The 12,320-nt window shown below is 47.8% G+C and overlaps 1 protein-coding gene across 8 annotated transcripts in view; it reads left to right on the top strand.

Moving 5' to 3' along the window:
* The window catches only part of rap1gap2a (RAP1 GTPase activating protein 2a), a 70,381-nt gene that overhangs the window by 54,775 nt on the left and 3,286 nt on the right, over positions 1-12,320 (top strand). For 3 of the 8 annotated variants that reach the window (XM_035622134.2, XM_035622138.2, XM_035622136.2), the window contains 15 exons: positions 2,030-2,065; positions 4,374-4,406; positions 5,191-5,223; positions 5,466-5,687; positions 5,794-5,897; positions 7,016-7,094; positions 8,198-8,251; positions 8,996-9,079; positions 9,165-9,265; positions 9,598-9,727; positions 9,821-9,976; positions 10,169-10,240; positions 10,563-10,649; positions 10,816-10,956; positions 12,301-12,320. The exon at positions 12,301-12,320 is cut by the window's right edge and continues 130 nt beyond it. In XM_035622134.2, the coding sequence (XP_035478027.2) occupies positions 2,030-2,065; positions 4,374-4,406; positions 5,191-5,223; positions 5,466-5,687; positions 5,794-5,897; positions 7,016-7,094; positions 8,198-8,251; positions 8,996-9,079; positions 9,165-9,265; positions 9,598-9,727; positions 9,821-9,976; positions 10,169-10,240; positions 10,563-10,649; positions 10,816-10,956; positions 12,301-12,320 (1,352 nt within the window). Of the gene's footprint in view, positions 1-1,764; positions 1,856-2,029; positions 2,066-4,373; positions 4,407-5,190; positions 5,224-5,465; positions 5,688-5,793; positions 5,898-7,015; positions 7,095-8,197; positions 8,252-8,995; positions 9,080-9,164; positions 9,266-9,597; positions 9,728-9,820; positions 9,977-10,168; positions 10,241-10,562; positions 10,650-10,815; positions 10,957-12,300 lie in introns of those variants that run through there. The other 5 variants (XM_035622135.2, XM_035622137.2, XM_035622141.2 and 2 more) reach the window with 3 other exon arrangements.

Here is a 12,320-nt window from a genome sequence, read left to right as displayed (position 1 = left end):
CGTTCCTCGTTCGTGGTATTGTCTGCAGAGAGCAACTCTGCAAGGTAGACGATCTGCTTCCTGTCCACATGCCCGGTGCGCGTGAATGATCGCGTGATGTACGTTTTCACATTGAAAAACACGATACGGAGCCTAAACCACACTCAATTGAAATCGCAGCAGGACGTGTGGATGTACTGTAGCCATGAACAGCTGTGCTCATTGTTGGTCCATCCACAACACTGCTCCAGGTTACGACACCTTTAACTGGTTAATATTAACTCACCGATAAACTGCGTGTGTGTGTGTGTGTGTGTGTGTGTGTGTGTGTGTGTGTGTGTGTGTTGTGTGTGTGTTGTGTGTGTGTTCTGCAGCCAGCTGTAGTGCTGGTGACAGATTTATAGATTCTCACCACGGTGCAGGTAACCCGGTGCGGAGAGGCGGCATTAGTCTTTACTACAGCAGGTGCTGTCAAAATGTAGACGCGTGGAGTTTTTTACTGCCCGAGTACGAGTCATTCAGGAGACTGTAAAAACATCACACCTCTCCCGACTCGTCCGCTTTTGAAGAGCCCGGGTTTTCGTCGGCGAGGCGTTTATCTCCCACGTCCTCTTTGCTTTTTGTCATTCGACGGTGAGCGTGCGGCACCGTGACAGGTGAAGCTTAAACGTGTGATATTGTGTAATGTGCGTGGTATCAGCTGTCAAATTGATGTAGTTAAAAAACAAATGCAATAGTCCTTTCATTTTATGTCATTTTTAATAATATTGACATTGCTGTGTCGAAGCATTTAAACAGGCAGCATCACATATAGTGACAGACGACTCTGGTGCCCCCTAGTGGATCCAGGTGGTATCCATGTTTGGTCGCTTGTCGTAAAGACGCCGATGAGGACGCAGGCGCTTTTCCTCAGGGCTCCTTGTCACCACCACTTTGCAGATGACGGAGGAAAAGAAAGAAATACGGACACTTGAAGCTCCTACTTCGTTCTCCGGCTCCGAGCCTTAGAACTAGAGGCAGCGTGAGCACCGCGGCTAACTCAACGCCGAGCAGCCTGGCCAAAAAACACATACAAATACCAATTTGAACAAATGACCTCGTCTCTCGTAGTCGTCTTTGGAAGACCCTCAAGTCCCGGAGTGAATGACCGTCCTTTTTCTATCGCTCTCCTTCTTCGCCCGCTATTCCTGTCGTCTTTTTTGACCCCCCCCCCCCCCCCCCCCCTTGCCACTTCCGTCACTGCTGATAGATTCCAGGAGAACTCTATTCGCTTCCTTGTTTTTGGTTACGCAGCTGGTGATGCAGTTCCTTTGTGCGTCCTTTATTGTCCCGCGTAAGACGACGTCCCGGGGAACGAGATAATAACAGAGCCTGCAGGGGACCAATATGAGCGCGGATGGTGTCGTTGTCCCATCACCATTACACTCTGCAATTCAGCTTTCTCACCGTAATGACAAGTTTGAAACCAGAAAAAGGTTGCATATTTCCGCTTTGATGACAGGGAACTGACTTTTGGTCACGCGGGCCATTATCGCCCTTACAGCTTGTTTAGGTGTCAAAGGTGGAGAAGCCCGGGTGTCAGAACGTGCGAATGCGTTCAAGGTTGCATGTTCCCTCGTCGAGCGTGTGTGTGTGTGTGTGTGTGTGTGTTCATGTGTGGGTGTGTGTTGCTTTCTGAGGAAGTGGCTGCTTATCAGTGTGTGTGTGTGTGTGTGTGTGTGTGTGTGGGCATGTGGGTGTGAACGCCGCCTGGGAGAGGCTCGGCCCTGCCCTCTTGACACAGCTGTGGAGGAGAGTCTCACTAACACACACACACACACACACACACACACACACACACACACAGCCAGCCAGCGACCAATGTTTCCCACGTACAGTAAGACCTTTAAATTCAGACATTTGTGCTGTGGAAACACGTTAATGAAGTGCAAAATTAAAAGGGCAATGACTGACGAGTGTTGTACTGTCTGGGTGTCAGCAGATTTTTAGTTGAGCTTTGCCAGTTTGTTTTACCAGTTTCTCAAAAAATCCTCCTCTGTCTCCGTTTCAGTCGGCGGAGTTCTTCGACATGCTGGAGAGAATGCAGGTATGAGATTTCTTTTCAACATTCTTCTCCGGCTCGTGAATGCGGCCTCTTTGTCTTCTGTAATCCCTGCGTCTCTTCCTCATGACACCACGTCTCCATTTCCTCCTTTCTCCCCCCCCCCCCCCCCTGTCTCTCTTTGACTAATGGCACAGTTGAGCAATAATTGCATATTCGCAGTGGCAGCGGCATGTCGGGAAATTTAAAACTTTGAAACAGAACATGCTGAGAGATGCTTCTGAAACAGACGCTGGTGATTCAGTCTGTGGCTCAGTCTGCACACGCCGGAGCCAGAGAGGAAAAGCCCTGGAGAGATTCAGACTGTCGTAACTATTTCCTCCTTCTCAGTATTTGAACGGGACGATGTTTTCTTCTTCGTCTTCGTCTTCTTCTGAACAGTCTCTCTCGACCATTTAGTGCCCTCCACAGTCGGTCTCTGGTTGTACAGTTAACTGGAAATGCATAAGTATAAAATGAGATGGAATCATATTTTGCACGGCCACAAATTCTAGTCCAGTTCAGACGTCGGTGAGAGGAGAAAAGAAAATCAGCGTGTAAACGTTTAATAGGCGGTTTATGTAATCATAAGCCAATGTAAGTGTTTCTCAGAACATAAGCTATAAATAAAATGTCAATGTTGTAAAAACTTTTGTAGTTATATAAAAGCTGACTTTACGGGAGATGCTGCGATTACAACTGTGTTAGAAACTGTTTCATCAAACGTAAAAATGCCCAATAGGGAGAAACTTCACGTGTTGCCCAGTTGGTTTTACGCAGCAGCTCACGAACACAACACGTGAAACTATTAAAAAGAAAAAAAGTGAATAATAATCCCCGAAAAGATGAATATAACAAACTCCATGAAAAGACACGTGAAGCCCGATACAGATTAATTAATAAGAAATCTATTAAAATGCATCTTATGAGCTGCTCACTGCCGCTCCGGCTGACATGTTCCTTCGTGAGGATAGACATCGACCTCACAGACGCCGGACTGCTGCTGCGCACGGAATATGAAATAAAAAATCCACTGCTGTAAATGGCAACAAATGCAATATGGAATGAGCATAGGCTCGGTCCCGAGTGTGGGGACGCTGGAAGATGTTGAGAAATCGACTGAGGTATGCTGTTGGCCTTGGTCTTTGCTGTACATGAGATCTGTAGACAACATGACAGACGTACAGTAAGTTGCAGTAGGTGTCCAGTGTTACCCTTCAGTTTTTTTAATCGCGATATTTCCCCTAAATGACAAAGAAAAGCTCAAAGGAGGCGAGAATAGGAAAAGGGCCCGACTGGAGACATCGGGGGAACTCTTTGGGAAGTGTGATTTATGATTGGCAGCATGGTGATCAAAGACACACACACACACACACACACACACACACACACACACAGTGCAGAGTATTCTGGATGTTGCTGACGAATGATCAACTTTTCGATCCTCATCATTTTCTTCCTCTTCATCACTCAATCTCTCTCCTCCCTCCTCTCCCCTTCACCATTGTCTCTCTGTCCATGGCTGAGAAGTGAAGCCTCTTTCAGCAGCGTCTTTGTGATCACTCTCGCTTCGTGGACAATGAATCCCCTGTGACTGTAACAGCTGCTCCATCAATATGCACTCAGACAGACACACAACATTACTGACTAGACCGAGAAGTGTGTGTGTGTGTGTGTGTGTGTGTGTGTGTGTGTGTGTGTGTGTGTGTATTCGAGGTCCATTAGCTTGTACTTGTGCTGTTCAAATGAATGCTGCCTGATTTGTGGCTCACGATTGTTGGATTCCTTTTTTTTTGAAGTGATGGTTTCTTGTCCTCATTCATGTGTTTATTTCCTCACTCCTGCCTGGACCCGTGATTGGGCCAATTCACTCTGTTTCTTCCAGATTGGCTTTTCAAATCTGCATGTGTGTATATATATATATATACACACATATACATACTGTACTGTATAAATCACTGCAGACTGAAAACATAAAAAAAACTCAGACTGCGCTGTATCCAAACAAATGGTATTAAGAGAAATCAAGGAAATTAACATTTTTGTCAGGGAAAAGACGACTAAGTGTCTATATTACATGTGTGTGTCTTTTTTTATCTGTGTGTGTGTGTGTGTGTGTGTGTGTGTGTGTGTGCATTCAATAACTGTATCATCTAGGCAACGGAGAAAGTACAAAATGCCATGTCATGTTTTTAAATGCACAAAGAAAGAAAGAAAGAAAGGAGAAAAAAAAGGAAGAACGAAAAATAACCACAAAGCTTTTTGACCCTTGTGCTTCTTTTCTGTCCTCATGCTGCGTTCGGACACTAATAAGATCCCTAAAGCTGAAGAGCCCAAAAAATGGAAGGTGTGACCAGACACACACACACTCACTTGTTGACATCTTGTGTGGATCTCGTCAGTGTGTGTGTGTGTGTGTGCGCGTGTTGATGTGGCCCCTCTGTATGTCCCTGCGTGTTTCCCCTCACCGCTGCTTCACCGCGCCTCCTGATTTGCTCCCGTCTCGTCCCTCTGCTTGTTTTCCGGATTTTTTCAAATTTATTTTTTTATGAACACGCACGAACTTCTGCACATTTCTCAAAGAAAGTACAACAATAATCGACGGCTCCCCCATCTGACGGATCATTCAGTGAATGAACTCCTGCCGCCCAATTGATCCTGTCCGGCCTGCCGCTGTACCCCGACCCCTGCTGCTGCAGAATATAAATGCCTGGCTGTGCGTTGAGTGGCTCCGCGGTGCCGGTGTGGACCCCCGCAGTGCCTTTTAGAGGTCATCCGTCGGAGCGGTGTTATGCCAGCCGACTGCCAAATGACCACAGGCTCTCGGCCCCACGGGGGGGGGGGGGGGGGGGGGGGGGCTACTGGATCAAAACAGCTCTGACATCATCCGGCAGGGTGACACGCCCTCATCGACTTGGACTGATGACTCAGCGTTTCAGGCCGTTGCCTGACGTCACCACCTGGGAGTCCACCAGGCGTCATGGGCCTGAGCGTCACTCTCCCGCTCCCGTGCCCGTGGCTGTGCTTTGCAACCGCATCACTGAGGCGGACGTGGGTGAAGTTCACTTGCTGTCTGTCTTTCTTTTTAACCGTGTGTGCGTCCTCTCTCTCTCTTTTTTTCTCTTCAACAGGATGACTATATCCCCTACCCACGGATAGAAGACGTGAGTCATTTCTCACTCGCACTACACTCAAAGCACACACATTTGAGCCCTGCTGATGTGTAACCCCTCATAGCGCAGTAGATGAAACATTCAAAAGCCTTCTTTTCATCACTGGGATCTTTTCCGTCTGGTGGTTATCGAGCTTGGCCTATTTTTTAAGCTCAGACAGACTTTTGAATGTCTCACAGCTCGTATGTTTTCATCCCATTTTTCGCTTCTTTCCGTCCCGCCGCCCGCTCAAGGTCCTGGGGAAGGGTGGCCCGTTCCCCCAGGTAATCCTGCCGCAGTTCGGGGGCTACTGGATCGAGGATGTGGAGGCGCCGGCGGGAACCCCCTCCTCCTCGGAGTCCAGTTTCTGCGAGGAGGAGGACAGAGAAGACGGCCTGAGCCCCGGCGGGGGGCACACTTTCCGCCTGGAGTGTAACAGCACAGCCCGAGCCTACCGCAAGCACTTCTTAGGCAAGGTGAGCGTGCGTTTCAGTCGGCTCCTCCGTCTATTCGACTGTTATTGCGTTTGACCTGAAAGAAAAATTCTTGCTTCTGCTTCTTCCACGCTCGTCGTCCATCCAGGAACACATGAACTACTACTGCACGGGCAGCAGCATAGGCAACCTCATCATGTCTCTGAAACACGAGGAGGCCGAGGGACAGGAGTTCCTACGCATCATGCTCAGGTACAGTCATTGATAAAAAAAAAAAAATCGCCTGAATGTGCCTGAAACATGTATTCTCTGGAATGACCAGCAGAGGGCGACTCAGGGCGGCATGCTGTGTTCATACCAAACATGGAGCGAATTTTCGCCCGTTCCTCCTTCCCACTTTCTCCGCGGCGCATGCATATTTGACGAGTGAGCGCAAGTTGACGCAGATTTCGTCCTTGCATCGACTTTGCACCGCAAAAGAATTCTGTCGCATTTGGTGTGAACGCGACATTCGGTTGTGATCCATCCTCATTCACTCTCTGACTTGAAAACATCTATCCTGTTGCTTTCTCCCCTGCGGAAAAGGGTTACCTTTACATAGATGCCAATATTAATCATAAAGATCTTTCATTCCTATTGATTTTGTGGCATGCAAAACGTGAATACCGTGCTCTCCTGTTCTGCTGGTTTACTGTTGAAACACATTTCTCAAAGCGAACTTTCATTCCTGGCAGTGGTGTTACTGCAGAGGAAACATTGACGGGATCAAATCAAATGATCCTGATGGAAACATAAATGTTTTTGATTCCATTTTACACCAAGTGCATCCAATGGATGTTCCAGTCACAGACAGGAGAAGATTAGATCCATGGTGGCGCTATAGAGTTAAACGTAAGCAGATCACCGATGAGGAATAATCCTCTGGGGACCTTTAAGTGTCTGCAGAAAATTCCATCGGCAATCCATCTGATAGTTGGTGACATATTTTAATCTGGAACAAAGACGGGGACCCACCAACCGATAGATCAACAAACGGACATCTTCCATCCATTAGAGCCACGGTGCAGGCACGGCCGCCTATAGATCCCAGATATCAGTAATGATTAACTCTGGACAGATTTCCGCTCCTGCCATCATCACAGCTGGCGGCATTGTCATGAAAAAGGCGACATTATAAAAACATAATAAAGTTCTTGTTTTTTTTGCTCAGTCATTGTGGGCACTGCAGCAGGGGAACTGTAGCCAAGGTGACGCCTCATCTCCTCTGTGTCAGTTGACAGAGATATCGTTATTGTTGATATTGATAGTAATATTGCCAGTGTCACTTCGCACTTGCCGGACGAAACAAATCTCTCCGACTCCCGTTGCAGGTCGAGGATCAAAACGGTCCATGACAGGATCTCTCTAGCGGGCATCAACCAGCTGCCCAGCGTGCCTCAGATCGCCAAGGTAACGCAGCCTCACGAGTGCACGATGTACGGAGTAAAGACGGCCATTTTACCGTGAACGCACAATAACATCACCAAAACATAATGGGCCACTGTAAGTGCTTGACATAAAGATGCCGCGTGGCTCGCTCTGAACTGAAAGAGGCGAGCTGGAGGAAGAAGGACTTGTTTTTCAGCAGCTTACCGATCCCATTCTTTCATCAGTTCACAGCAGCACTTGATCATTATTTACATAAAAACATAATCCATCACAAGAGTCATTACGACAGTTGATCAATGAAGGAGATGTTAAAGAACATAACCAATGTGGGCACATAGGACAAACTAGTTAAGGTTTTGTTTTCTGTTCAATGAACAGGAAACCAAATTTCCTTTGGTAATGTTCGTCCTCGTGAGTCGAGATTCAAAAGAGACAATGTCTGTCGTTTTAATCTTCACCATTTGGCAAAATATTTTTTTTTTTTTCTGCGGCAGTCCAACCTGCCAACGCAAACCCAAATCATTTTTACTGATCTGCTCATTTCCAGAAGAGAACCAGAAGGTTGTTACCATATTCAGTGAAGAAGTACCTGCTTCATGTTTGCACTTCCAACAGTAATAATCATCATTAAGACGACGGATCACACAGATTTAACAAAAACAAACCATTTAACTCAATATGATGCATATTCGAAATATAAACCCTTATGTGTTTTAAATGCAAAATAGACCAGATTATTATATTTATAACCAACAAAATTAAATTTGGTTTCAAATCCCAAAGAACCAGGTTTATGTATTTGATGTTAATAAAGCTTTATTCGTCTGGAATCGCGTTTCGTTTAGTTTATTAGTTTGTTTTATTTAAAATCTGTGTAGTGCGAATAGATGGAAACAAAACCGGACTATACAACTAAAATACATTTAAATCTTAAATTATGCCTAAATTGTTTTGTGAGTTCTGATTTGTAGACGACAGCAAACATATTTAAACCAGTAATCTGAATCATATAGTTATGGTATTTATATACTGTATGTTTATATATTTATATTTATATATATATATATACAGTATATAACGTGACATTCTCTCATTACAACAAGTCTCTTTTTTTTTTCTTTCAGCTTCTGTGCGACGATGCCACGGGGCTGAAGTTCAACCCGGTCCTGTATCCTCGGGTGAGCTCACACACAGAGAACACTCACATATTCATGCAAACAGGGCGACGTGAGTTTCTCTGTCCTCTCTCCGTCTGTTTCTGTTGGACGACAAAAAAGCACCAGTGTTGAGGTTGAAAGATGTACTCACTGATCGTAGCTGTCAATCATGCCTGGGGCATTACCTGATGCTGCGTTCGCTCAAATTTAAGTAATGGCCAGCATCGCTCACCTTCATTTACCTTTTCAGCCCTCTCCGATTCTAAATCATAATAATTAGCACACAGGGTTGTCGCATTCAAGCCTGCGTAGACCCGCCCTCCCCTCCCTGCCTCTCGCGCGATCTGCCCTGTTCAGCGAGTCCACTCTTTCCGCGAGAACGATTGATGGCGCGCGGGCGACAGCAACTTTCCAAAATGGCTACGATGGATCTGCTTCTCCTCCGGTGAGGCCCGGCGGTGCAGCAGTGTGATGGAGCGCGCTCTCAGTCCGCGCCCCGGGGAAGGAAAAAGGGGAAACCATCTGTGTCTCGGTCTGCAAGAGGCAGCGGCGGGAGCACTGCCCTCGCCGGGGGCCGTGACAGTTTGTCACATGTCGGCCCTTCACGTAACAAGGGCCCCAATAAGCCTGCCCTGGAGACATTCGGGGGGAGGGGGTGGGGGCGGAAAAACATGTTTTTTTTCCAACCCCAACAGCAAACACGAAGGCCTGTAACAAGGTGAAAGAGACCCGGAGGGAGATAACTGTTTTGTTTTTGTCGTGCAGGGCTCCCAGTTGGTCGTGGCCTTTGACGAACACGAGGTGAACAACACCTTCAAGTTCGGAGTCGCCTACCAGAAGTTTGGGCAGGTGAGCGGCGACTCGATGACTTGATCGTCACTGCACTCCGTTCTGGCCGCACGTGACCTTAGACTTGTAACTCACTTCCTCCCAGACGTCCGAGGAAGAGTTGTTCGGGAACAACGAGGAGACGCCGGCGTTCAAGGAGTTTCTCGGCATCCTGGGCGACAACATTGACCTTCAGGACTTCAAAGGGTAAAGAGCAGGAATGTGACTGCATTAAATATGAACATAAAGAAGGCAGGATTCAGAGATATGAAGAGGGGATAGGGACCAGAGAAGCAATGCAAAACAGGAGAATTGCTGCGTTTTGTATTTGCATTTGAGGGAGAAAAAAAAAACATCCTAGAAAAAGAAAGAACCACACGGAGACATAATCAGAGCTTTGAAGCCACGGCGTTGTCCTTTTTTGTGTTTTCACTTTCACCGTTAGAAGCTTTAAAATCGCAGCCGACGCATTACTGCGCACCCAGTGTGCGCGGCACCACGAGCTAGTACGCGGATAACATGACGCGCGCGTGTGACAGGTTCCGCGGCGGGCTGGACGTGTCCCACGGACAGACGGGGTCCGAGTCCGTCTACACCGTCTTCAGACAGAGGGAGATCATGTTCCACGTGTCCACCAAGCTCCCGTTCACCGACGGAGACGTCCAGCAGGTACGGCACAGGCGCGGTGGACTGGGCGTCGCTGATGGCACAACCGTAGCGAAATCTGTAGGGCCGACTTGATTCCTGCTCTTTCCTCCTCAGCTCCAGAGGAAAAGGCACATAGGGAACGACATCGTGGCGGCGGTTTTCCAGGAGGAGGCCACTCCGTTTGTTCCCGACATGATCGCGTCCAACTTCCTTCACGCGTATGTGCTGGTGCAGGCCGAGAACCCGTGCACAGAGCACGCCACGTACAAGGTACGGCACCGGAGCGGAGCGAGGAGATGGCGCCGGGACAACTGTGGATTAGAAAAGCAAGCGAGCTGCGCGGAGAGCGCTTGAAACCGCCCGTTTAAGTCTGATTTTGTGTCACGCCTCCAGCTCTGAACCGGACGTGCTCGTGAAACAAACAGGACTAAGTGTGTGACTTGTGTATTCCCCTGTGAACAGGTGTCTGTAACAGCGAGGGAGGATGTTCCTCCCTTTGGACCCCCTCTCCCCAACCCGGCGGTCTTCAAGAAGGTGAGGGAGGTCAGGCCACGTCCACACAAGCCGGGCCCGAGTGTTCAGCCGATCTAATATTCATTGTCCAGACCAAACAGGTGAATGAATCAAATCCGAATCGCTGTGTGCGAGAAGAGAGGAACAGTGGCGCCGTGTTAGACCAAGTGTTCAAGAACTGCACCATGAGCTGAGACAGTTGAAACACAGTGCTGCAAAACTGTAATCTGTGTAGTGCTGGTAAAGGTCACCTTTGCCTCTCCTCCTCGCAGCCCCCCCCCCCCCTCCCCCCCGCTCCTCTGGTTCCCCGTCTAACACTCCCTCTCTCATTCTCTCTCATCAGGGCCCCGAGTTCCGAGACTTCCTGCTGACAAAGTTGATCAATGCCGAAAACGCCTGCTACAAATCCGACAAATTCGCCAAACTAGAGGTGAAACACACTCGCTCGCTCGCTCGCTCGGCCGCGCGCAAACACAACACAGCGGCCTGCCGCCGATCGCTGCTCAGCTTCATCCATAATCATCACCCACAATCCCCCGCGGTGATCATGCCCCACGTGGGTTTCAACTGCGTGTGTGTGTGTGAATTGACTCCAGGGGCGAACGCGAGCCGCGCTGCTGGACAACCTCCACGACGAGCTGCACAGACAGAGCCAGGCCACGCTGGGCCTGGGCCAGGCGGGGGACGAGGACAAGCTGGAGAACGGGGGACACGGGGGCCTGCTGGAGTCCTTCAAGGTGAACACGAAACCCGCACACAACGTATAAGAGACACGGTGTAATGTCCTCTGGGCTCGGTGGCGTTCGTTTAATCTCCGCCGGCATTATCATAACTGTAGCTTTTCTCTGTGCTCCAGGATTCTGATCTCATACTCAGACTGTGTGTGTGTATGTGTGTATGTGCATGCGTGTGTGTGTGTGTGTGTGTGTGTGTGTGTATGTGTGCGTGTGTGATCATTTATGTGACAAATTGTCCCTGCTCTTTGTGAATCTCTATTTTTCTTCCATTTACACTCATTTTGTCATCTCACCATTATAATTCAGAAGTGTCTCTTTGTCTGTCTCTTTGTCTCTCTCTCTGTGTGTGTGTGTGTGTGTGTGTGTGTGTGTGTTTGTGTGTGTGTGCGCGCGCGCGCCCGACTGAGTGATGTGACAATTGTGCTTCTCTCCGCAGGCGTCGTGGACGGCTGCTTTGCACTTCCTGCAGTCAGTCCCAGGGGGCGCTCTTCTCGTTGCCCTCGTGTCACTCACTGTGTATTATCTGTCTGCATTACTGTAAACGCAACGGAGGAACGCCTCATGATCAATAAACAGTTATGAGTCAGTTTGTCTGTTTGTTTGCAGGATTACTCGGAAAAGTTATGGACGGATTTGCATAAAGATTTTTTTTACAGGTTTAGCCCATGCTAACAGGGGATTAAGTTTTGGGAGGGAAGGTTCTTTCACCATTCCAAAACTGGAAATTGTTTGTCATATCTTTAACAAATACATAATATTATTAAGAAAATATCAGATGTAGGTGAGAGTGCAAATTGTGAGTGAAGCAGCGTATAGGTGGAGGGTTTGTTCAGCCTTGTTTTTTTGTGTTTCTGTTTTCGAATAAAATAATTGTTTAATTGTTTATGCAACAGATAACTGAATTTAAAAAAGACAAAACATATTTAAATGTTTTATGGAATTATGTCTTTTGTTTTTAAATTTTACCGGCTCACTGGAATTTATTGCCCACTTAAGAAAAATATCGTGAATATTGTCGTCAATGAACTAATTGAATATAAAGTCATTGTTAAATACGATTAGTTCGTCCACTCACTCACGTAGCTCCTCACTGAGAGAACTGCGCCCCCTGGTGGTGGCTCTGTGCAACAGCATCTGTGATGTATTCTTCAAATGCATATAAGAAGATTCATTTAAACTGTCCTCATTTTACTTTCCTCTCCCTCTCTCTGTACTCGAACACGTCCTTCCACCCGTCACTAACCATCTCCTAACCCGTCTGCTTCTCTCTCCTCCTCCTCCTCCTCCTCCTCCTCCTCCCCCTGCATCCGCTCCTTTCTCCGTTCACCCTCTCTCTCCCTCCAGAGAGCCATGCGTGTCAGGAG

Source organism: Scophthalmus maximus, chromosome 11 (assembly GCF_022379125.1).
Source record: "Scophthalmus maximus strain ysfricsl-2021 chromosome 11, ASM2237912v1, whole genome shotgun sequence".
NCBI lineage: Eukaryota > Metazoa > Chordata > Actinopteri > Pleuronectiformes > Scophthalmidae > Scophthalmus > Scophthalmus maximus.
This window is presented reverse-complemented; position numbering and strand designations above follow the sequence as displayed.